This window comes from Nothobranchius furzeri, chromosome 11 (genome assembly GCF_043380555.1).
Source record: "Nothobranchius furzeri strain GRZ-AD chromosome 11, NfurGRZ-RIMD1, whole genome shotgun sequence".
Taxonomy (NCBI): domain Eukaryota; kingdom Metazoa; phylum Chordata; class Actinopteri; order Cyprinodontiformes; family Nothobranchiidae; genus Nothobranchius; species Nothobranchius furzeri.
The window spans coordinates 32,101,245-32,126,918 of NC_091751.1; the positions used below are offsets into that span (position 1 = coordinate 32,101,245).

Here is a 25,674-nt window from a genome sequence, read left to right on the forward strand (position 1 = left end):
GGGTGGAGGGAGACAAGAGGGAAAGAGGAGGAGGAAAAAGGCGAGTGAGAGAAAGGAGAGTGCTACGGAAACGTTGAGAAAATGAGCGCCAGCAGTCGGAAAGTGGAGATTTCTTAAAGTGTTCAGTTATTAAATCCATATAAATGATAAATATTTGATATATTGCTTTTTTTTACATTAGTAAATTATTTTACATTTTGCATTATTTTGGTTATAAATGTACTCTACGCAACAGAAAATCTGAGGAGCCACTTGGGAGCCGAAAGAGACGGTTCTTTTGGGTGAGCTGAGCCAAAAGAACCGGCTCTCTAAAAAGGGTCGGAATTCCCATCACTAATGGACTCACCCATCTGGACTCTAGATGGGGAAGGGTGTTGTTGGTTTAGCGTCCAGGAAACAGCAGAGAATGTATCAGCTAGTAGAAGCTAACTGTTTGCATGAGCAACTCCACCACACAGCAGAACTCCTGCAGGGTTGTGCTATTTTTGGAGATACAATTCAATTCAATTCAAGTTTATTTAAATAGCGCCAAATTACGACAAGAGTCGTCTCACGGCACTTCACATTGTAAACATTCCAGTACAGGTCAGTTCATTAAGCCAATTAGTAAAAAAAAATCCTATATAAGGAACCCAGCAGGTTGCATCGAGTCACTGACTAGTGTCAGAGTCTTTACAGCAATCCTCATACTAAGCAAGCATGCAGCGACAGTGGAGAGAAAAACTCACTTTTAACAGGAAGAAACCTCCAGAGGATGCTGGCTCAGTATAAGCAGCCATCCACCACGACTCACTGGGGATGGAGAAGGCAGAGCACACACACACACACACACACACATACACACACACACACACACACACACACACACACACACACACACACACACACACACACACACACACACACACACACACACACACACACACACACACACACACACACACACACACACACACACACACACACACACACACACACACACACACACACACACACACCATATCTACCAGATAAAACATCAACATTGAAGAGCAAACGGTGGTAGAGTTCTGAAGCTACGTTGTCCTCCAGCTGAATACAGGTGCACCAGAGCTTTTGTTCCCCAGAGAATGACTTACAAGGCATTTGTTCCTACAATGGTAATTGTATTAAAGCCATGAGTTACGCTGTCCTTTAAAGTGACTTTTTAAACTGAAATCTATGAATCTTTCCCAGTTTCTTACTTTTGGGAATATTACAATTTGCAGAACAACATCCAAATGAAGGGTTGTTTAATTTTGTAAATATGCACACACTTTAAAAGATGTGCAAGAAATCTGGGCTGCCGCCCTAGCACAGCGATAAGCTAATAGTTGTGTTTTAATAAAGCTATAATGCAACATATCAGGCTAATTTAGTTACTCTATATTCTTATAGGAAACAAATGTAAAATAATCTGGAGAATTTTGTCCCCTGATATGTTCAAAAACAAATCTTTGCATCAACGCATGAACATTTTTGTCTTTCTCAAGTCAACAAGTATTTTGATCACAAATTGAACAGGAAATATCCATGAGGAACATGTAGCAAAAACCAAATCTTACTCTCCATTTCTAAATGTTGCAGGTGTGGAGCTCTCGCCACCTAGTGGTGCGGGGAAGCATTTCTGCACGTTTTTCATTGACAAAGAAAATACTTTTATAAAAACACTGACATAGACGAAGCCTCTGTTTCAAAGCTAGCCAACCCCACATCAGAATTTCTTCAACAACTTCAAATAAAATCCCATTTTTTCTAAGTTGTTTAGAATTTCTGCAAAGAGTGAACTCGACAACGTTCTCAAGTGTCTCGGACACTTGGTCATAAATGCTCAGTGAGCCACTGGGTTCACATTATTAAACAATCCTTCCTTTTGCTGTTGAGGCTTGTTTGTGTAAACACCTTTTATTTAAAATTCATAATTCTCCAACGTTTTGTTTGCTTAGTTAATTCCAGGTTGTTGCACAACAACAGCTATGAATAAATGGGCTGCTAAGGTTTAATTTGCATGGTGCATGCTTAGCACTCCACCACTTACATAGTTTTCAGCTTTTCCATCTGATTTGTTTTTCTTGTTGTTTCTGTTAAATAATGAATATTTTACCAGTCATCCTGTGCTGTAGAGATATTCCAATCTGTGCAATTATGTCTCATCAACTGTGATTGTGAATCCTGTTGGAACTGTGAATACAAATCTAATTGAATGTATCTTGTTTGCAGCTGAAGAAATAGCCTGAAATTGCATCTTTCACACTTTCTTTGCCCATCCTTCTTCCTTCTTTCTTGTGTTTTTCTTTAGATACTGTCTCAAACTGCAGATCAGTTATCATTTCTAAAACAGATTCATTGGATTAACAACAGTGCAGCAGTCAGTTCAGGTATGAGAGGAATTGCAAACAGCCAGTTCTCGGGTTCAGTTTAAAGATTAAAAACACACTCTTCCTCTCTGTCTACTCTTAGACAGATCTCTAGGGTACCTATGTTTTTGTGTTGGTTTCTGCATGTGCTGATTTTTCATCACCAAATGAATTCAAAGGAAGGACTCAAACATGGTGGGATGCTCTTCAGATGTATGTAACAGGGACTCATGCTGCAAAATTGATTAGAAGGGCCTGAAGGAGAAAATCTTTTTTTTTCTCTCTGTGGCTCATGGCGTGTGTGCTGCAGGGCTCCCTCCTAGCAGCATTTATGTCCGAGTTACACACACACACACACACACACACACACACACACACACACACACACACACACACACACACACACACACACACACACACACACACACACACACACACACACACACACACACATTCAGTAGCTGTAACATTTTAAAAACATGGATGTAACAAGTTCTGATCCCTAACTCTTGTCTATCCCAGAGCTCTCACAGGTGGCCCAGTCCTAGAGACTTTAACCCCTCTGTTTCCAGACTGCAAATGAATCATGCATGCATAACTCTGATGCTTGCAGGTCCCGCCCCAGTTATTACCTTATCCCCCGTCTGTGCATCATGTGTGTACGCCCCTAGGTTGACCACTCCAATGCCAGGAAAAAAGAAGACTAGACTGGAACTGTCACATAAAAAGCCCAAGAACAAACTAAAGAAGGTTTATTTGTGCTGAACACTTTTATTAATGACTTGTCTAAGCATAAAGTGTTGATGACATAAACATCTACTTGTTTTGTGTGACTGGTGTTAAAAGGTATAGTCCCCTAGTCGTCATCACACACTGGTGAAATTACATCTCCATGTGTCACCCATCCTCATGGGGAGTGATGAGCTGCAGCAATGGCTGTACTCAGGAGCTATTTGGGGGTTTAACCCCCAATCCAACCCATTAAAGTTCAGAGTCAAGCAGGGAGGCATTGGATCCCATTTTTAAAGTCTTTGGTAGGACCCGACTGTGATGTGGACCCTGATCTCCCAGTCCCAGGGCAGACACTCTACCACTAGGCCACTGAGAAGTTAAACCATTGTGTTCTGTGAAGGGGACCCTTACATGAACACTTGTCATTCTTTAACCCATCTCTTTGTTCCATTTCTGATTGGTTCCAGTGTCCTCCTGAAGCCTCTAAGAGTCGCCGAGCTGCTGAGAATGACCTGGTTGAGAACACATTTACCCAGGTGACTGCTTGTTTAACACACACACACACACACACACACACACACACACAATGGTTTCCCTTCCAACTCAACCTGCTTTTCAGATGCACATGTAAAACATTAAATATTAACTCAATGTGACAACAGTACACCCGGGACAGTTTACTCTGGCCTTATGTTTATATATATATATATATATATATATATATATATATATATATATATATATATATATATATATATATATATATATATATATATATATATATATATATATATATATATATATATATCAGGGAGCTGAGCCAGAAAGCCAGAAAGCCAGGCTCTCAATTTACCGGTCGATCTACGTCCCAATCCGAATCGCTACGTTGCTGCTCCTCCGGATCGAAAGGTGTCAGTTGAGGTGGTTTGGGCATCTGGTCAGGATGCCTCCTGGATGCCTCCCTGGGGAGGTGTTCCGGGAATGTCCTGCCGGCAGGAGCCCCCCCCCCAGGTCAACCCAGGACACGCTGGAGAGGTTACATCTCCAATCTGGTCCGGGAACGCCTTGGGGTCCTGCCGGAGGAACTGGTGGAGGTGGCTGGGGAAAGGACGGTATTGAGCTTCCTAGTTAGGATGCTGTTCCCGCAGCCCGGCCCTGGATAAGCGGAGGAAGACGACAACGATGTCCTGTTCCAACAAATGTCAGAACTGATGATGGATCGGGGCAGCAGTAGCTCAGGAGGTAGAGCGGGGTATTCTGCTGCTGTGTCCTTGGGCAAGACACCACCCAACTTGTCTGTGTTGGTGGTGGTCAGACGGGCCAACGGCACCAAATGGCAGCCTCGCCTCTGTCAGACCGCCCCAGGGCAGCTGTGGCTACAAAGTAGCTTACCATCACTAGCAGTGTGTGAATGAGAGAGTGCATGAAAGCATCTATGAGCGTCCTAAAAAGCACTATATAAGTTTGATGTATTACTATTATTACAAAGGAACTCTGAACGTGAGTTTATCCTCCTTTTGATTTGATCAAATGATTTGTGTGTGTGTGTGCACGTGTGTGCGTGTGTATGTGCATGTGTGTGTGTACGTGCGTGTGTGTGTATGTGCGTGTGTGTGTTTGTGTGTGTGTGCGTGCTTTAAAACAGTTAAATTCTGATACCCAAAGCAGTTTAACTGGTCAGAACTCTGATTATAAATAATTAAGAAGAGATGAAGTGCTGCAGCTAATTTAAAAGAGAGAAGCTGGTGTCATCCATCGTGTCTGGGTTCCACGTTCCAACAGCCGCTGTGCCAGTAGGAACAGCTAAAGTACAGCGGCAACAAAGACACACAGTGAGCTGTCTCAGATGCTCCAGCTGGAACACTGACTCTAGCCAATTTGTCAAAAGCCTTAGTTGTTCTCTCCTCAAATGAAACCATGAAAACTAAACCAGAAAACACATTGATATTCTGCTTCTAGCCTTCAGAGTGTTATACAGACTTTGGTTTGATGATTGCTTCAACAAAGACACATGAATTTATTCTGTGTATCATTCTCATTTCATCGCTCACATCAGGGAATCTAAATTCAGTTATTTATTCATCTGGGCTGCTGTTTGTACTCGCTGGTGTTAACTTAAGAGCTGCAGCTCTGGCAGACTGCGGGATGTAGCAATCAATCCCATTGATGCTTCCAGCTACCGACGCAAACATCTCATGTTTCTTCCTATCCGTCACTTCCACTCTCTCTCTCTGTTTCTTACTGCTGACTTTATTATTGTTCAGTTTGATTTGGTGTGCAGTTGGGTGCTCATAGGTGGGTGATACAAATAAAGGGTTTAAAAAACCCTAGAAAGCAACATTGATGTTCTTATTAAAGGGAAAGTCTGCACTGAGCCTCCAAACAGAGATGCCTTGAGCAGATTCAGCCCGAGACTTTCTATGTTTTGGGTGTTGTGCAGAAATGTGGAACGAAAGTCAGCCGACTTGCTGAGACCTGTAAACTCATCATTATGGACTATGAGACTCACACCTACCGTTTTTATTACCCGGCTCCTTTTCCTGCAGTTTATCTTCTTTTTTCGAATTTTTCATAAAGAACAGAGAGAGAGAGAGAGAGAGAGAGAGAGAGAGAGAGAGAGAGAGAGAGAGAGAGAGAGAGAGAGAGAGAGAGAGAGAGAGAGAGAGAGAGAGAGAGAGAGAGAGAGAGAGAGAGAGAGAGAGAGAGAGAGAGAGAGAGAGAGAGAGAGAGAGAGAGAGAGAGAGAGAGAGAGAGAGAGAGAGAGACATTTCGATAAATGTTTTCCTCTCACAGAGGAATTACTTAAAGTAACACACTGACACCCTGGATAAATCACCCTGAATGTTTGAATTATGGGTTTAAAACTCAACAAATCCAAACAAAAAGGGGTTGAAACTAAATAAAACCTGGAGGACAGCAGAACCCCTGCACTGCTGCCTCCCAGACTGCTGAAGGCACAGCCTTTTTATACAGGTGTTGGCAATCAAGGAAGATTCAGCTCAGCTTTGCTCCTCAGCAGCCCGGGAGAGAGGAGGAGGGGCGGTGTCAGGCTGTTTCACCAGAGCTGGGTGATCCTGGCTCCTGCTCTTCCCTGGCCAGACTGGCAACCGTAACACATCCATCTACCATCCCTTCATTCATCCATCCATCCATCCATCCATCCATCCATCTACCATCCATCCATCCATCTACCATCCATCCATCCCTCCATCCATACCATCCATCCATCTACCATCCCTCCATCAAAATCAAATCAAATCAAATCAAAGATACTTTATTAATCCCAGAGGGAAATTAGAGTTTCAGTACACACAATTCAGAGATCAGACATAGATGGGCAAAGACACATGACAAGAATTGGTGACTGTGGTCATTCGCAACCCGAGTCGCGCTACCTTAATAGAGATAAGATGGTTACATGACAGTTGGTTCAGGTGGAGGGAAAAGAGGCACTTCAGTTACCCAGGAGGGCAGCTTTGCTCTGCAAAAAAACAACTCAAACAGATAGGCAACAGACTTCAGACAACACAACATAAGTGTCCACTAGGTGGGGTGGTGGGTTGGGACTATCCCTACTTCAGTTCCTGCAGCCACGATAGAATCAGCGCATGTCACCTTAGTGTGGATAGGGGGAGGAGTATTGAGGGTTGGAGGGTTGCAGTGACCCTGGAACGTTTCAGCGGCCTTCCCGCAGTTCCCGCCCAGGCTGGGATAGGAGACAGTGTTGAGTTGCCATAGCGACGGCACATTCCACATATCTTCTGAGGGGGGAGTTTTCGTTGGAACCTTGCAGGCTCAAGGGCGCCAGATTCCAATTAGAAATTGTTTTGGGGCCAGCCAGAGATAATTTCCTCTCTGTCTTACAGTTTGTTGGTCCTCAACCTCTCAAAATCCCAATAATGGACATTAAACTATCCCATCCATTCATCCATTTATCCCTCCATCCATCTATCCATCCATCCATCCATCCATCCATCCATCCATCCATCCATCCATCTACATTCATCCATCTATCCATCTACCATCCCTTCATCCATCCATCTATCCATCTACCATCCCTTCATCCATCCATCTATCCATCCATCTATCATTCTTTCATCCATCCATCATCCCTCCATCCATTCATCCATCCATCTACCATCGATCCATCCATCTACATTCATCCATCTATCCATCTACCATCCATTCATCCATCCATCCATCCATCCATCCATCCATCCATCCATCCCTTCATCCATCCATCTATCCATCCATCTATCATTCTTTCATCCATCCATCATCCCTCCATCCATTCATCCATCCATCCATCCATCCATCCATCCATCCATCCTTCCATCCATCCATCCTTCCATCCTTTCATCCGTCCGTCCATCCATCCATCCATCCATCCATTAATTGCCCTCTGTTTATCTAGGGTCGGGTTGTGGGGGCAGCAGCCTGACATTTATAATCTATCTGTAAGTTTTCCTACACAGTGCAGCTTTGGAGCTTCTACGTCCACGGTTCCAGCCTGTAGCTCTGATGTTTTGTAAGAGCAGCTTCTAGTAAACAAAGCCTACCTAAGTGATGTTACATTAAACTCTGTGCATCAAGCATTTGTGAGCTTGTGTGTATGGAGGTCACGAGGGTCGCTGACAGTCAAATATTTGTGAAATGCACCTTCTTTGTATCTGAATTTTTGCTGTTTTTTTATTAAATTTTACCTAAAGGAAACTACGACTGCTCTAACCCTCCCACATTGTTAATGGGGTCAGATGGGCCCCAGGTGCGTTTTTATCTTTTTAGGAGTGCACCACTTCACCCTTGCCCAGGGATAAACTATCAACCATGTTTAAACACCCCCAGTCCTGGAGGGGTCATGTGATAGGACAGTGGAAGGGTTAAAAAGTTTAGGTGAAGTTCTGATGGGCATTACAGATTCCACCCTCCATGGGTGCACCAAAATTTCCAGAACCCACCACTAAGGAGTGATTAGAACAGGGATTATACCATAAGTTTATAAAAATGCATGATTAAATAAATATTTACAAGTTTGGAGGAAACAGACCCAATTTAACAAAGAGGTCCTGCCTCAAGTGGAGGAGTTTAAGTTTTTCAGGGTCTTGTTCACGAGTGAGGGAAAGATGGAGCGTGAGATCGATAGGTGGATTGGTGCTGCATCTACAGTGATGCGGGCGTTTTACCGGTCTGTCGTGGTGAAGAGAGAGCTGAGTCAGAAGGCAAAGCTCTCGATTTACCGGTCGATCAACGTTCCTACCCTAACCTATGGTCATGAGCTTTGGGTAGTGACCAAAAGAACGAGATCGCGGATACAAGCGGCCAAAATGAGTTTTCTCCCAGGGTGGCTGGGCTCTCCTTTAGAGACAGGGTGAGAAGCTCGATCATCCGGGAGGGGCTCAGAGTAGATCCGCTGGTCCTCCACGTCATGAGCAGCCAGTTGAGGTGGCTCGGGTATCTGCTTAGGATGCCTCCTGGTGAAGTTTTCCAGGCACGTCCAACCAGGAGGAGGCCTAAAAGAAGACCCAGGACACACTGGAGGGACTATGTCTCTCGGCTGCTCAGGGAACACCTAAAGATTCCCCCGGAGGAGCTGGCCCAACTGGCCTGCTTTGTTGTTCCATCACTTCTTCTGAGACAAAATGCATGTGTGCAAATGAAGGAAGTGAGTACCACAAATGATGTGAAAAAATGAAATAAAGAAGCTGAAGAGACAAAACAGGAAAGACTGAGGATGCAGGTAACATGATGCTGAAGTGGAGACACTGGGGAGTAGTTTTACAGGGCTGGCTGATGACATCTATCAGCATCCAAGACGGCATGTTACAGGAAATCTGTAAACAACACTAATAAATAAATTCTGTACAAGGAAAATGTGTGAAATCCAGCAGCTTCTGGTGGATCCTTGATTACAAAGAAGGAAAATATCATTTTAGCTGCTCAGCTAGCTGAGCTTAGAGGCTTAACTCAGATCCCATCAGCAAACTGAGCATTTTGTGATCTTTCTGAAGATTTTCTCTAAAGTTCTGTTGACTGGACTCATTTTTTGTAGCAGGTTGTAATAGCTGCTGCACCAGCAGGGCAGCGGGATACAAGAGGCATAATTGACTAATCTGACCCTCAGCACTAAACCCCATCTTCTGGTGATGTCAAACAACCTTTCTTTGCAGCTCGTATCAAATAAGGGTTCAGTTCAGGGTTATGTGCTTGTCTGTGTGTGTGGGTCACAGCCTTTACGGCCGTCCTGAGATACGACAAATCTCACCCTCACTGTTTCTTATCTGGCAGCATCGTAAACATCAGTTTTTCTGTGCTTTCAACCCAGTTCCTGGCTGAAAGGTCACCCAGGCTTCAAAAGATCCAAACTCCTCTGTGTGCCTTTTCCCCTCTAGAGCCTCTGTCTGACTACTTGACTCTTTTTTTATGAGGGAGTCCAGCAGCACCTGTAAACGATTTCTCCCTCCTTCACCTTCCCCAAAACTCTTTATTTTCTCCTAACTGATATCTTGTGCCAATTGTTTTCACTCAGCTTTCCACTTCCTTCTCTACCTTTTGACGACTTTTTTCAGATCCAGTTTTTTATTCTGTGCAGAGCCAGGTCCATCTCTTTATACACCTCGGGGGCTCATGAGATGCTGTACTTCTCATTTTTTTTATATCGCCATCGATATTTTTAAGGGTAAAGAATATCTGCTAATGACCCGTGTGTGTCCCCGTTTCATATTTTATTGTTGTTCATCTGATGTAATGGATTGCAATAGAAATAAGAATGCTGCACATTCATCAGAAAAATGCATCAGCTTACCAGTGATGAATGCTTTACAGAAACATAAATAAGCTGTTTTTTCTTTTGTTTTCACCAACAGGATATTTTTGCATCCAAAGATCTTGCAGAAAAAGTAAGAACAATCTCTCTCTCTCTCTCTCTCTCTCTCTCTCTCTCTCTCTCTCTCTCTCTCTCTCTCACACACACACACACACACACACACACACACACACACACACACACACACACACACACACACACACACACGCACACGCACACGCACACGCACACACACACACACACACACACACACACACACACACACACACACACACACACACACACACACACGCACACACACACACACACGCATGCAAACACATGCATGCAAATGCATGCACTCACACACACACACACACACGTCTTTTACTGACATTTTAATGAGACTTCTGGGACAGCTGGCTCAAACTGAACCTCGTGGAGCCTTTGGTTCAGAGAACAACATATGATCATGTCCTCCACGTTCTGGTTCTTCATCCACATTCCAAACAGAACAGGCAGATTTGGACTGAGAGTTTTTTTATGTTTAATTGTTAAATTGAACATCAGTCTAGTAACAGCACTAAACAAAGGAAGATCATTTTTGGCTGATTGTTTCTTTACCGTTTAAATGCTTCATGGAGATAAATCTTACATCACTGAATGAGTCCCTTTTACTGGCAGGTAGTGATTCTGCATTCATCACATGAAAAGTCCAGTTAGATGTGCTGCTACCCACTCATGTGGAACTCTCCTGCACTGGTGTTTACTCGTAGCCTGGCAAGCCCTCCGATGTCTGTGAATGTAATCTGGCCACGACCTATAGACAGAGCTCAGTCTTGGGGCGGGATCGTTTGTTGTCTGTCAAGCTGGCTCTGCTATTGGACAGCGACCAATGTCATACTCACCGCTGCAGATGTCCATCAACAGGGCAGTCCACCAAAAGCTGTTGAAGAAGACAAATACATCCTTTTTCTGAATAAAGGATTTTAGTACCTCTATCTGTTCTTGGCTTAAAGAAAAGTCTAAATAGTCCAAAGATGATGCCAAAGCCATTTCAAACGAGCCACTGCCATCTTTGTTGATTTGCTTCGTGGCATCATCCCACCCACCAAACAGATAGAGCACTGTGATTGGCCCACCAGTCAGGCCAAGGGTAGGCTTGACCAGACTCTAATGGAGCGTGACTAGACCACCACGCAGAGGTAAACCCTGTCTATGTTTCTAGGCATAGACAGACACGTAGAACAGTTGTGTTGGAGTAATGCTTAAAGAGTCTGATCTCCTGATCTGTGATGTCAGTGATGCAGATAACAAAGGGTTAAAATGTCCATTATGTTGTTGTTTCTCCTGATTACTAAAGAAAGGAGAACTTGTCCAGTTCAACTAGCATCTCGGATGCCATGTGAACACCACCAGGAGAATGTGGCAGGAGAATTTGGGACTTTTGGGAGGCGTACCCACACGTTTATCTGTGTTTTTCATTCCACAGATACACAATTCTTACAACTTCTATCTCACAGTAACGACATCCAATCAGATAATCAAATGATATAAGATCCTTTGCCAAGAAGTATTACAGCAAACAAATAATGGAACAAACACGTGTTTCCTCACTGTTTGTTGTAGGTTTACTTGTACATATGTTGGAACTTAACTAGAATAGAATAGAATAGAATAGACTTGATTAATCCCACTTGTTGCAGAAGCACACACACACACTTAGAGAAGAGACAGAACAAAATGAATAACAAGATTCCAGGTGAACACACAAAGTCAGCGTGCTAGAAGTGTAACCTTTACCCACTAAAGACAACGCATAAAAAGGAAACGTGGGTTTCCAGAACTATGCAGAGGACATTATTACAGTTACGCGTGTTGTGCATCTGTCTCCTTCCTGTCTTTCTCAGACCCTTGCTGGCTGACTGAACTGATTTACGCCTCATTATGCTCAGAGTCTCAGTCGGGAGTTGCTTCTGCCTATTAATTTTGCCATTCACCTACAATGGGCATGTTCTGTTCACAAATAGAATACAAAACTCCAGACGCTTCATTGTATTGCTCCTGTGTTTGCGTCCTAATGTATCTGGCTGCCTCTCCTGATTTCCTCAATGTAGGTTATTACCAGGGCTGGAGCGCGTGGCCTCCCCGCCACAAGGGGCACCGACCTGTGAAAAATAAAACACAAATTCTATTTGGTTGAATAATGCAGGCTACGCTATTTTGTCTCTCAGGGCAGAGATAATATATCGACTATGGAATTGCTAAGATAATGAAAGGCTAACATTGTAACTGCTTCAGTGCCAACAATACACCAAGTGGGGGTGAATTATTGTGATAATGTTAATGAAGGATCTGAATATGTGTTGGATTCAACTTCTCGCTCTTAATCCCAAAAGCTGTCACAAGCCAGCTTTCATCAGTGTTCATGTCATGCTTAATCAGCCGCTCTTCTATAGCAATCCCTCTACATCAGGGCCAGGTGAGTTAAAAGGCTCAGCTCCACCAGTCTGCACAAAAACCTTATATATTATTACACCGATACCATCCCGGGATGCTGTTTCTTTTTCCCTCCTTTCCACAGTTTTTGTGTTCAGAGGCAGCAGGCAACAGACTTTCAAACAAAAATAAGAAATAATGCAAAATATGAATATTATTAATTATGTTGTAACATTTTCAGCCCTAAATTCTATAACATGGTGATGAATAAATAAAATGATGGTTCCTCCCGTAGATCCTTCACCAGAGGACAGTAGACATGTTTAGGACTGGATATGACAGGAAGCGATGAAGGTGCTAGTCCTGATACCCCATCTGGAGGCTTTAAGGCCAGAAGTGGTTTGTTGCAAATATGAGCCTAAAGTGCAGAGCACCCAACTAACGCTAACCCTTACCCTAAGCACCAGTGTTAGATCAGCTTCAGGTCACATCACAACACTGATGTAAGGAAACCTAATTAAAGGGCATTTCTCCTCACAATGTTCAGGACCTGGTCATGATCAGGTTTAGACCCTCGACTTATCGGTTTGAGATCTTCTGCTTGTGACCTTCTGGCTCAGTTTTCTGACCAGCTCCCGCCCACAGGAACACATAAGAACCACTGACTCATTCCTGCAGCTGGATCTCGCAGCTGTTGATAGGCTTGTAGCCCATAGGAGCAAGATGGGGATAAAGAAGAGGCAGAACTACACATTGTCACTGAGCTGTTACAAGCTCTCTTCTGTTGTCTCAGCAAGCTGGTAGTCACAGCTTCAGCATATTGCAAACTTCCTGGTGTGTGAAAGCAACACTGAGTAACGCGGGCTACGGTAATTCAGCTTCAATTACCCGCTTCTGCCAAAAAATGCTTCAGTTCTGTATTACTTCCGTCCGTATTTGGCATGTGCATGGCTGTGGCCTCCTTCAGGCGCAGCTGCTCTGCTCTCTCCTGCATTGTGGGAAGCAGACATTCCTATTGATCTCCTGCTCCCACGGGAGACATGTCTGTATCTTCTTGCATACGGGAGCTGCAGAGCAGCAGCAGCCGGGGACTCAGCGTGCTTTAGTTTTTGTGCAAGAGTGCCACTGCCAGGCGATAGGAATAATTGCAATTCCCCACAAATTCCTTCAGTTGGTATTAAATAAAAATGAATAACTGTCTGTGTGTGTGTCAGTTTGTAGTGTACATGTTGTTTACTCCCGGGTAGGGAAGCAAACGTAAGGATCGCTGATCCTTACCAGCATCTATCTGCTGTGGATTAAGACAGAGGGCTGTGTGACGGTGTGCTGGTGTGTGTTTCAGGTATTGAACTTTGGCGGAGTTGCTGGGTTAAAAGGGGAAAAAGGCGATCGGGTGAGTATGAAGTAATGTAAATAACTATAATGGGATTTATGATGCTGGTATGTGTATGAGCAGGCCCAGATCTTTAACTGTGATGCTGCTGATACTTAATATGAGCTGGACTGATACCAGCTAACCACATTATTTATCCTGCTCTGATTCCATGCCACACCTAAAAGCACTCATCCTTCATCTCTCGTCTCTCTCTGTCTCAGGGTGATGCCTGTTCTGGCTCCAGTTCAGGGCCAGTAAGTAGCATTTTCACTGCCTCTCACTCTCATGGCATGATATGCTGTGCTTCACAGAAAGGAAGAAGGAAAAAAAACAGTCTTTTGTTAGTTGGCATGCAGCGCTGTTAGCCAGAATTTTGTGCCAATAGTATTGTGTGATGACACATGCCAACTGAATGTCTCTAACCCCAGTGCACAGAGGGACCCCAAGGCCAGAAGGGAGAGAAAGGCGAGCCGGTGAGTGCCAGAGTTCCTGCTGCAGGTTACTGCAGCGCGTCCCAGTGCCTTCAACACAGCTAACCCCTTGTAGCTTTGGAGTTTGATTGGAATACAAAATCTCATTTTCAAGCATTCAGACCAAGTGGAGAGAGGATTGTGGTGTTAGTAGTGAGATAATATATGTGAGTCCAAATATGCATTAAGATATGAAGGAAAAAACCTCCAGGTTTCAGCTTTATGAGGTACACCTCGCAGGTAGGACCCCTTTTTCCTTCAGAGCCACCTTCATTCTAAATTCAATTCAATTCAATTCAATTCAAAGATACTTTATTAATCCCAGAGGGAAATTAGAGTTTCAGTACACACAGTTCTGAGATCAGACATACATACATAGGCATAGACACATGACAAGAATTGGTGACTGTGGTCATTCGAAACCCGAGTTGCGCTACCTTAATAGAGATCAGAGGGTTTATATATGAGGACTGGGTCAGGTGGAGGAAAAAAGGCACTTCAGAGTTACCCTCCACAGGGAGGGCAGCTTTGCTATGCAAAAAACACCTCAGGCAGAAATGCAACAGACTTCAGACATTACACAACATAAGTGTCCACTAGGTGGGGTGGTGGGTTTGGGACTCTCCACACATCAGTGCATGCAGCCGCGGTAAGCAGCACTCGTCACCTCCGTTTGGACAGAGGAAGGAGGTATTTGGGTTAGAGAGCACAGTGACTCCTGGAAACGGTTCAATGGCCTTCACCGGTCACAGTTCCGCCCAGGCTGGAATAGGGAGACAGAGTTGCTATGGCGACGGCAGCATTCCACATTTCTTCTGAGGGGGAGTAATCACTTCAGCCTCACAGGCTCAAGGGAACCAGATTCAGATACGAACTTGTTTTGGGGCCAGACAGAGATCATTTCCTCTCTGTCTTAAAGTTCTGTTGATCTCCAACCCCTCTTAATCCAATAATGGCGTAAATTAATCTATCCCAATCCGTGCTGATCCATCAACTTTATCCTTGATGGCATCAACCTTCTGTGCCAGAGCATGAATCTCAGCCAAAGTTCCAAGCTTACGACTCATGTCGACAATTATATGAGTTTGTGCGTTCACAGCGCGGTGTAATCCATCCCTGAGCTTCGGGATCTAGCCAGTATCCCTCGACAGCTCATTAATTTTCTGGTAAGCCAGGTAACCGCTCAGGCCAAAAAGCAAAAAACCTGACACCAACACCACAAATATACATACGTGTTCAGAATCCTCTACAGACAGTTGAGAGAGGCAGATCAGGTTCCACTGTTTCCAGGAGTCCATGATATGCCCAGCTGGCTCTTTCCCAGAGGGGCAACCGGGAGCCCCTTCTCCAGTTCTCATTGTTGAAAAAATTTTGTCAGTCGTGTTGAGAGACCAACTGACCAGGTCCATTTTAATCATTTCCAGTTTCCAGAAAAAATGCGGAAGCGCCGTACACCCAAAGACAGACAAAGAGCCTTGGGATAAGATAGGGAGGAGAGGAGGAAAAAAGTGTCTGTGCTCTCCAAGAGCCGGAAGAAGATTCAATAAGATGATGGAAACCTTCCTCAGAGGTTCTAGTCCTCAGAGGTTCTGGTCCATCCTGACATGACAGCATCAGCTCCATCCATGATGAGAACCTTACGTTCCACCACATCCCAAAGGTTCTGAACTGGACTGAGATCTGGTGACTGTGGAGGCCGTTGGAGTCCAGTGAACTCACGTGCATGTGACATGGTGCGTGATCCTGCTGGAAGCAGCATCAGAAGATGGGTTAGGGTTAGGATGCAGCTCAGCTCCAGACTCATCAGACCAGGAAAGATGTTTCCTCTGGTCCAGCTCTGGTGGTCCTGTGTGAGTCGTAGCCTCAGGTTCCTGATCTTAGCTGACATGAGACACACCTGGTGCTGGAATCCATCTGGAGCAGCTGGAGTGGTTCTGCAGACCTTGGTAGGAACCAGAGATGATCTGAGCTGCTGGTATCATCTAGAACCAGTTTGACCTCTGACCTCAACAAGACATTTTCTCTTTTTTCAGACCATTCTGTGTAAAGTCTAGTGATCCCACTTTAGCACTTTCTGACACTCAGACCAACCCTTCTCACCCTCGCCACATCATGTGTGTGTCAGTGTGTGTGTGTATTGGTGTGTGTGTATGTGTGTGTGTGTGTGTGCACGCGTGCATGTGCACATGTGCTTGTGTGTGTGTGTGTGTGTGTGTGTGTGTGTGTGTGTGTGTGTGTGCGTGCATGTGTGTGTGTGTGCGTGTGCATGTGCATGTGTGTAATAGTCCCTACATCTGACTGGTCACTGTGATCCTGTGTTGAGCACATTGTCATTGATCTGGGCCTCGTCTCTGCTGCTCTTCTCCACAGGGAATGGCTTCCAACTGGGGCGAAGCAGTAGCATACAAGGTGAGCATTTTAGGAAACGACATAAATCTGACCCTTTAATGATCATCCCACTGACCTTTAGCCTCATGTGCTTCTCGCTGGCTTTTGTCTAGGGAGAGAAAGGTCAGAAAGGAGAAATTGGTCTGCAAGGTCTGACTGGGACACCTGGGAAGGATGTAGGTGTTTTCTTTGTGTTTCCCTTTTTTCACTGAGACTGAAGCTTTACGAACGGTTATGTTGTAGCATCCTGGGACAGACACTCATCCACTTACACAAACTTATGTGGTATTACTCCTTAAACTGGAACTCCCGTTGATATGTGCTCCCCCCTTTGCGCTAAGTCAACCTGTTAATGCCCATTAGATTAGGCTAGAGCAACAAAGCTCACACAATCAATGCAGCCTCATCGACTGGGCCGTTCGTCTCTCACGCAGGCAGGCGTCTCTTCACGAGGACTAAAACCCTTTAATCTTCTCCGTGCATGCTGCAGCGATCCTGTAAGAGCACGAAACCCTTAGGAACAAATTACAACCTCAGTGCTGTGGGATGTTTCTTGAGTTTTGGCATCAGATGAGCTCACATTTAACTCTTCCTGGAGCTAAGTTCTTGATGGGTTTGGGAGAGAATGGATCTCCCTGCACCTCCCTTCCATCTGACATTGGGAATATGAATGGGGCCGGGTCAAAGAGCCAGAGAACATTGCCTAAGCACCATTGAAAACATCATTTCTTCTAGATTTGATCGTTTTCCTTCCACTAGTAAATGAACATGTATGAGAAGTTAAGCCTTATGTATTTTATATTTTGAAAAGAAGAATAAGTAAAGTTGACCTTTAAGGCTTTTTCTACTTTGACCCCATGTGGGGAGAGAAGTAACTCCATAGAGTCACCAGGTGAACAAGTGCCAGAATCGCACGGTAAACAGGTCGTGGTGAAGGTTAGGCAACGGAAGACAGCACAGCTCATTTTTGTCCATCTCTTGATTTAAAAAAACACTAATAAATGAAGAAAATCTACAAGTGTCTCAAACAGACAGCTTGTTTGACACCTCTCAGATGGCACTGATGATGTCACTCTCCTCTCCGTCTGTCACCATTTCCCAGGGTCGAGCGGGGTCCATCTGTGTGGTCGGCCCCAAGGGACAGAAGGTTTGTCTGCTCTGAGTCTGACTTGCTGTCTGTCACATGAATTGAGTCCAGCATTGGTTTAACAGGATTTGTGCTGAACCTGTTCACCAGGGTGTACCGGGTGCGGTGGGTCCTGAAGGGCTGGCTGGAGAGCCTGGAAAACCTGGACTTCCAGGTCTGACAGGAAGTGGAAAGCCAGGACCTCCGGTGTGTTTACTGAGATTTGGTCGAGTCTTCTTGCTGCTTATTTTTAAAACATGTTTTGTACATGTTTCCTAACAGGGCCCTCCTGGAGAGGCTGGAGGTGCAAAAGGAGAAAAGGTTAGATTTTGTTTTGTGTGTAATTAGGATGAATATAGGAATCTACAGAGGCTTCCATCATGTTAGTGACAACCAGGAAGGGAGCAGAGCGCTGGGAGTAGAAAGTTACCAGTAGTTATTAGGGTAACTAAATCCTGATTATAAAGACTTTTCATAAACTGAATTACAGACAAACTGGTGAGCAGCACATTTATATAATAACGATACAACTGAGACAGATCTCAGGTCAGCTCTTCTCAGATGTCGTAAACAGGAAATAGGTCAGAAAAGGTTTCCTTCCTTCTTTAAAGGTGTGGAACATTTTTATTATTATTTCTGATTCTGAACAGGTCACTCTGAGTGTTTCACTCAGGCTGAACATGAAATAGTCTCCTACACCTATCTTCTGCTTTAGCCTCTGATAGAAAACAGACGGTGAAACTCGTGGATAGAAAATCCTGACAGATCTACGCCACACTGTCACTAACATTCATGGACTCACCCATCTGGACTCACGACGGGGAACGCTGTTGTTTGTTTAGTGTCCAGGGAACAGCAGAAAATGGTTCAACTAGTAGACGCTAACTGTTAGCATTGGCAACTCCACCACACAGCGGAACTCCTCCAGGCTTGTGTTATTTGTGGAGCTAAAACATCAACGTTGCAGAGCAAACTGAGTCAGTGCTAGAGATGAGTCTGAAGCTCTGCTCTGATCTGGCTCACTTCTCCTTTCTGAGACAGGTGCACTGGAGCTTTGTTTCCTCAGGGTATAACTTACAAATCATTCCTTCCTACGCGAGACCACCACAGATGTATTGATGATGTGAGTGTCCCACATCTTTAACCAAACTAAATGATAGAAATGTGCTACAAATCTTAAATGTATCAGTCATCCTATCATTTTAACATCCAGAACATCTGCTCATCCCTCACCAACCAGAGGAAGGTTCTGAACTTTGATGGATTTTCTGTTTAAGCATCGCTGGTTTTCATCTGTTTTTCCTGTTGTTTCTTATTTATAAGCAGCCACATTCAGAAAACCTCCAAGCTCATCCTAGATGTCTGCTTTTTAGTCATTTATCATCTCATAATCACTTAGTAGATGGACTGAAACAGTCAGAGGGTCACATGAAAAACACAGCATGAGAAAATGGGCAGAAATGACTGATTAGAAGAATAAATACAGATTTTTCATAAAAACATTTTTGTCTAAATCAGTGAAGGTGTTGGACAGAACTCGTTTTCTATAAACAGTTGAAGCCTAACTAGCTGATGCAGGAATGCTTATCTTTAAACACGGCCCTCTTCTAAGAATAAGAGCAAAGTATGTGTGATTCATGCTGTAATTAAGAAAAGCTAATCCAGCATCTCACAGGGCTGCTACGTCTGTCATGGAGGAGTTCCCTGAACACCTCACGTGGGTTGAGTGTTGCTGGAATTTTGAAAATGTTTAAAACGTTCCAGCCACACATGTCCTTCAAGAACTGGTTGCAGAATCACGGCTGGGGCGTGGAACCTTCTGGAATCTATCTCAGTTGAGTTTCCTGAAAATGCGAGACTATTTAGGGAAGGATTGAGATCAAATTCAGAATAAAATGATAGTAAATTGTACCCAAATTAAAACACACTCGAGACTCTTTGGGAGTGTCTCAGATGGTTTGTACTTCTATGAACTTCTGTCACCTGGCTGTATATCATGCCTGTTTCTACATTGTTGCTCATAGTTTGGTGTCTAATCACCAACAGGAAGACATGAACTTTACAGATGAGGTGAACCTGAATACCTGCCACATCCCAAGGTTTCAGATCCCCACCTTTTATTCCTTATAAGTTTAAAAAATCATCCTAAAAGGCTGCTTCAAACCCAGAATGTAAGAACTTGTTTAGAGCCTAGCAGGTATCCAAGCATATTTCATTGGAATAGAAATGAACCAATCATAGTGAGCCAGATCTGATGTGATGTTCCTTCAGTGTTCACAAAGGACTGTGTTATTTTAGGAGTATTCACTGTGAACGTTCCCACAGGGAGACTCCGGCCCTAAAGGAGAAGACGGATTACCTGGAGATCGAGTGAGAAACTCTTAAACCCTCATTGGTATTCAGCAATGCATGTGCCTGCTAGCCTAGCAGCACCCTGCAGGACAACAATAACCGTTTACGTCAGCGTCTGACGGGGATTCTGCTGTTTTCACAGGGACCAAGAGGCCCAGGGGGTCCTAAAGGGGAGAAGGTAGAAAACCAGCTGAGCACTGCCCCTAATCTTCTCTCTAGGAGTGTCATTCACACTCTGAGTGTCTGACTTGTGGTAAATCCACAGGGCGATGCGTGCGAAGTGTGCCCAGGGCTGCCTTCGGACATGAGCAACATGGTGGCTTTGCAGGGGAAACCCGGCCCTAAAGGCGAGCCGGGATCACCCGGAGTAGGGATGAGAGGACTCCCAGTACGTGCATCACCCTCACGCCTCCCTAATGTATTCTGCTGACGTGCTGTGCTTTACATTTTCATGATCTTGTTGCATGTTTTATTAGACCTGTAGACACGGCCTGAGTGTAGCTGACAACTGAACCCTGGGAGCTTGACTGTGATAGCATATCTCCCCATCTATATTTCATCTTTCTTATCATTTGGAAGAAAAACTGGATTCATACCCACCTTGAGGACATTCCTGAGGATTTAATTCTTGGAATTTGAGTGGAAAAGACTTGATAGGCTATCAGCTGTGTAGTTAGGCTAGTCTTGAGTGAGTCTAAACTCAAAATGGTACTTTTTGTGTCCTTTTAAATTCTGTTTTTCCAACTCCCCTTTACTCCAGCAGGTGAGAGAGAGAACAAACAACGAAGGAAGGGTGATAGAATATAAATCGTTGGCCTTATAAGATTCTCTGGGCAACGATTTCCAATAGCCCCAGCATCAATCTGTCATACTTGGTTAGGGCCGAGCGAGAACAAGCCACAGAACGGGAGGACGAGTCGTTCCCTCTCTCTCACCTACAGCCCTACCTCTGATGATCCCTCTGTACTTCATTTCTCTCTGTATTCACCAGGGCCCTACAGGTGCAGACGGCAAAGCCGGACCACAGGTACTCACTCAAATGCAGTTTAGGGTTCATCCACCTTCTATGGAAGTGTGGCCTATGGTTGCTCATCTGCACTCCTGCACATTCAGATATGGCAACCTCAGCACTTCAGCAGACTCTCGCAAGAAAACATTTTCGAAGCAAAGTGCAAAAGAGAAAGTTCATAAACACATCTATGTAGGTGTAGTTCTATAATCGTGTGTCTATACCACACACACACACACACACACACACACACACACACACACACACACACACACACACACACACACACACACACACACACACACATCTGCCAAATTATAAAGACCAAATTACTTCCAAAGTTCAGAAGTGAGAACTCAAAGCAGGTGTGCTTGGCAGGAGGAGCTGGGAATAATTTGTGTTTTGGTGTGTTCTGGCAGGGAGAACCAGGAACTTTTGGTGCCAAAGGAGAAAAGGTCAGCTTGTTTTTTCTGTCCTCAAGCAAGAGGTTAAACACCATTGTGTTATTCTTGCAGATTACATTTACCTAATTAATTACATGATTGGAACTGCAGATTGTGTCCAACTTTGTTAGTTTTTATTGATTAACTCTAGTTAGTCACTCGTTAGTTAATCTGTGTGAATCAGCACTCGTATCCTGTAGATGTATATTAAAGTCCAACTTCCTGAATGTTCTTCAGGGGGAACCGTGTTCCTCGTGCCCCACCAATGGACAGCTGCCAGGTGCTCTACCATCAACTCTGCAGCTGAAGGGTGAGAAGGGCCAGCCTGGGATCGGACTCAAAGGGGAACCGGTAAATCTTTTGAAGGTTTTATAACAAATGATAGGAGAGGTGTGTCCAGCTACGGCCCCTGAGTGCTGCTAGGGCCCCTGATGGGAATTTGTGTGTCTTCCAGCAGGCTGTTGATGTAGACAGATCATTTTATGACCAGATTTATCCTAATATGTATATTATAGGTGAATAAAGAAATAACTGAAGTAATATTTACATTTGTAAACAAAGAAAAGGAAAATGTTATAGACCATTACTTATAACTTGACAATTTTAAGTCAAGTAAATAATGTGTCAAAAGTCTCATTGAAATCTACAGGCAGTTATCACCATGGTAGCTAACTAATAGAGCCAGCTAACTGACTGCAAACAGTTGACTTAAAACAACAATCTCTTACAGTCATTTAGATCTCAGTGGGTGTGTTAGGTATGACAGACCCCACTCATGGTAACGGAAAACACAAACAAGGTTTCAGTCCTACAGTGTGTGGTGTGCAGCCACATGGCAAGGAAAACACACCACACACAAGCATCTTTGGTATGTTCTTACTGTGTTGCTTTTCTAACTGCATTGTTGTTTCTTTTTTAAAACACAGAAAATGTTTCTTTTTTACCTTGCTGCTGACAGTTTCGTTCGCAGCTGCAAACTTCCTCAGAGCTGACGCTGATGGTGGCGTCACTTCCTACTCTGTTTATCTGCGGGCAGCAGAGGACGTAGACGACATACTGGAAATCATACCAAAAGGACAAACCTCACAGCAGATGACATAGCACATCTGATAGGACTGGTAGCTAACTCCACTTACTTCACATACGATGACACAATATACAAACAACTGGAAGGCTTCGCCATGGGTAACCCGCTGTCAGCAACCCTGTGCGAGTTTTTCATGGAAGACCTAGAACAAAAAGTCATAGCCACTGCCCCCCAAACTGCAAAATAAAACTATGGAAACGCTACGTAGATGACATACTGGAAATCATACCAAAAGGACAAACAGAAACACTAACACAACACTTAAATAACATTGACGACACAGGCAACATAAAGTTCACTTATGAGTTAGAAACAGAAGACAGTATAGCATTTATGGACATGAAAATAACCAGGCAGACCGACGGGACCCTAAACATAAACACATATAGGAAACCAACACACACAGACCAATATCTATTATGGACATCAGAACACCCTACCATACACAAAATGTCAGTAATCAGAACATTATATCACCGAACAAACATGGTAACAGAAGAAAGAGACCATAAACAAGAGGACGAACACATATAACATGCTTCAAAGACCTGCGGATACCCGACATGGGCGATAAACAAAGGAAAACAACAAACAACAACAGAAAGAAAAAAACAACCTAAACAAAGAACCATAAACCCAGAAAGACAAGAACCAAAACCAGTGATAACCCTACCATACATCAAAGGCCTAACAGAAAAAATAAGAGCAACATTGAAAAAACACAACATAAACACACCAACAAAACCATACACAACAGTTAGAAACAGACTAGTGCACCCAAAAGACAAGTTACCAGCTGGACTTAAATGTGGAGTCGTTTACGAAATCCCATGCAAACTCTGCAATAAAACATACATAGGAGAAACCGGACGCCAACTCAGCACACGAACAATAGAACATAGAAAGGAGTGCGAGAAAGAAACAAGTCGAAGATGCACAAGAGCGGCAAAACAAGAAGCAGAAAGTACAATAAAGAAGTCAGCCGTAACAGATCACTGCACAAGAGAAAACTATATAATGGACTGGGACAACACACGGATCATAAACACCAAACAACAGAAATACAAAAGATGGATAAAAGAAGCCATAGAGATAAGGAGACGTGGATGTGGGACCATGAACAGACGATAGAGTTTACACATTGGATCGCGCATGGGACTGCATCATTGGAGAGGGGAAAGTGGGCAGCAGAGGGCAACATCGTCCTCTGCTGTCCGCGGATAAACGGAGTAGGAAGTGACGCTACTATCAGCATCAGCTCTAAGTATGTTTGCAGCTGCGAACGAAACTGTCAGCAGCAAGGTAAAAAATAAACCTTTTCTGTGTTTCAAAAAAGAAACAACAATGCACACACAAACATTCCCAGGTCAAACAGGAACATTCGTAAAACCTCTTGAGATCGAACATGACTTTGGAAATACAAAAAACACAGAGGACAAGGAGGAGGATTTGGATTTGCCTCGCTCCATGCAGGGTGCTTAGATCACACATCACATTCAACAGGCAGCAGACTCGTTTGTCCTCACGTTTGTCCTGACATCCTCCCTAACACACCACTCACAGCAGGATTATCTGATAAGATTATCTTTAGAGGGCATACATCATTATAATGATCCTGTCGTGTAAGCTAGGCAGTAGCTGTGATTCTTAGAGACCAACCATTATTAATTAAATTGACAAGGTTATAGCATTTTTAACTATGGTTAATAGTTAAACTTAGCTGTGGCAGCCATCTTGAAAGGCTGTTCATCCACTGTCACAGAGTTTTATTAAAATCAGACTGACTGGTTTGACTCCAACGATAAAAGGTGAACATGGTGAAAATTATCTTGTGTGTAATCAGTTAATCAGATAGTTGCCGGGCTAGCTAGCATCAAAGTGTAAAACTACAAGTGCTGAGCGTACAAGTAGCTTAGACAATATAAAACAGTTCAAGAATATTTAGTTCCATTCCCAGTTAGCAGCAAAGATTCAACACGTTAAAATAAACTAATCACTGGCTTTAAAGTTATCACAGGAAGAGATTAGTCTCAATCAATAATGCTGCATTCAGTGTTTGACTCACACAGCAGGAAACTGCTTCTAATAGTCCAGTCCAGGTTCTGCACTCAAAAGAAAAGTACTTTATCTCGTTTCTTTAGGAAGATTTATATTCAATCATTTGTTTTTTTTTCTATTTTTATTAAATCTATCCCTATTTATCATCTGTGGAAGGGCACCTATCCCTCTCACCCGGGACAGAATTGATAAGGTTTGAAACCCAAGCAGAGACAAAAAAGTAAATTTCAGTTTTAAAATTCAATTTTTAATGTCTGAAAGCGTTGAAAAAGTTCATTTTTAAGATATCTAGCTATTATCTTAGCTGATATTATTATCTGCAGTGAACCCTACTCCCTGGTTTACTGACAGCCTTCACAGCCTGAAGCGCCAATGCAGAAAAATTGAGCGCTTGTGGAAGAAAACCCATCTCCACGTCCATCTGCTGCACCTAAAGGATCTTCTGACATCCTTTAACTCTGCAGTCAGAGATGCTAGGGTTATAGGGTTTCCTATTTCTCCAACCTGGTGTCCCAGAGCAAAGGGAACCCCAAGGTGCTGTTTAACACCATCAGCAGCATCGTCTCTCCTGCCTCTCCTACAGCCTCCATCCACTCTGTGGCAGACTGTGAGAACTTTCTGTCTTTCTTTGTGGACAAAGTCAATAAGGTTAGATCTAGCATCTCTCCTTCAGCCTTATCGCCGCCTCTCCCGACTCCAACCAGGCGCATCATCCTAGATAGCTTTGCTCCGGTGTCTTTGCCTGAGTTAACCAAACTAGTTAACTCTATGAAGACCTCTGCATGCCCCCTCGACATCTTACCCTCATCTTTGTTTAAAAGTGCTTTTCAGTCCATCGGTCCCAGCGTGCTCTCTATAATTAATGCTTCTCTGGTTTCTGGTCAGGTCCCTGCTTACTTTAAGAATGCTGTAATCCACCCGCTTCTTAAAAAACGAGTCTCGACCCCTCTCCATAGCAGCTTCAGACCCATCTCTAAACTTCCGTTCATCTCCAAGATCTTGGAAAAGGTTGTGGCTA

The 25,674-nt window shown here is 43.8% G+C and overlaps 1 protein-coding gene across 3 annotated transcripts in view; it reads left to right on the plus strand.

Moving 5' to 3' along the window:
* Window positions 1-25,674, plus strand: part of col16a1 (collagen, type XVI, alpha 1) — a 116,568-nt gene that overhangs the window by 49,128 nt on the left and 41,766 nt on the right. For all 3 annotated transcript variants that reach the window (XM_015955982.3, XM_015955983.3, XM_015955984.3), the window contains exons 8-23: window positions 3,575-3,643; window positions 9,971-10,003; window positions 13,691-13,741; window positions 13,945-13,977; window positions 14,152-14,196; window positions 16,564-16,602; window positions 16,695-16,757; window positions 17,684-17,728; window positions 17,819-17,914; window positions 17,990-18,028; window positions 20,033-20,077; window positions 20,202-20,237; window positions 20,325-20,447; window positions 21,051-21,086; window positions 21,488-21,523; window positions 21,749-21,862. In XM_015955982.3, the coding sequence (XP_015811468.3) occupies window positions 3,575-3,643; window positions 9,971-10,003; window positions 13,691-13,741; window positions 13,945-13,977; window positions 14,152-14,196; window positions 16,564-16,602; window positions 16,695-16,757; window positions 17,684-17,728; window positions 17,819-17,914; window positions 17,990-18,028; window positions 20,033-20,077; window positions 20,202-20,237; window positions 20,325-20,447; window positions 21,051-21,086; window positions 21,488-21,523; window positions 21,749-21,862 (903 nt within the window). The remainder of the gene's footprint in view (window positions 1-3,574; window positions 3,644-9,970; window positions 10,004-13,690; window positions 13,742-13,944; window positions 13,978-14,151; window positions 14,197-16,563; window positions 16,603-16,694; window positions 16,758-17,683; window positions 17,729-17,818; window positions 17,915-17,989; window positions 18,029-20,032; window positions 20,078-20,201; window positions 20,238-20,324; window positions 20,448-21,050; window positions 21,087-21,487; window positions 21,524-21,748; window positions 21,863-25,674) is intronic.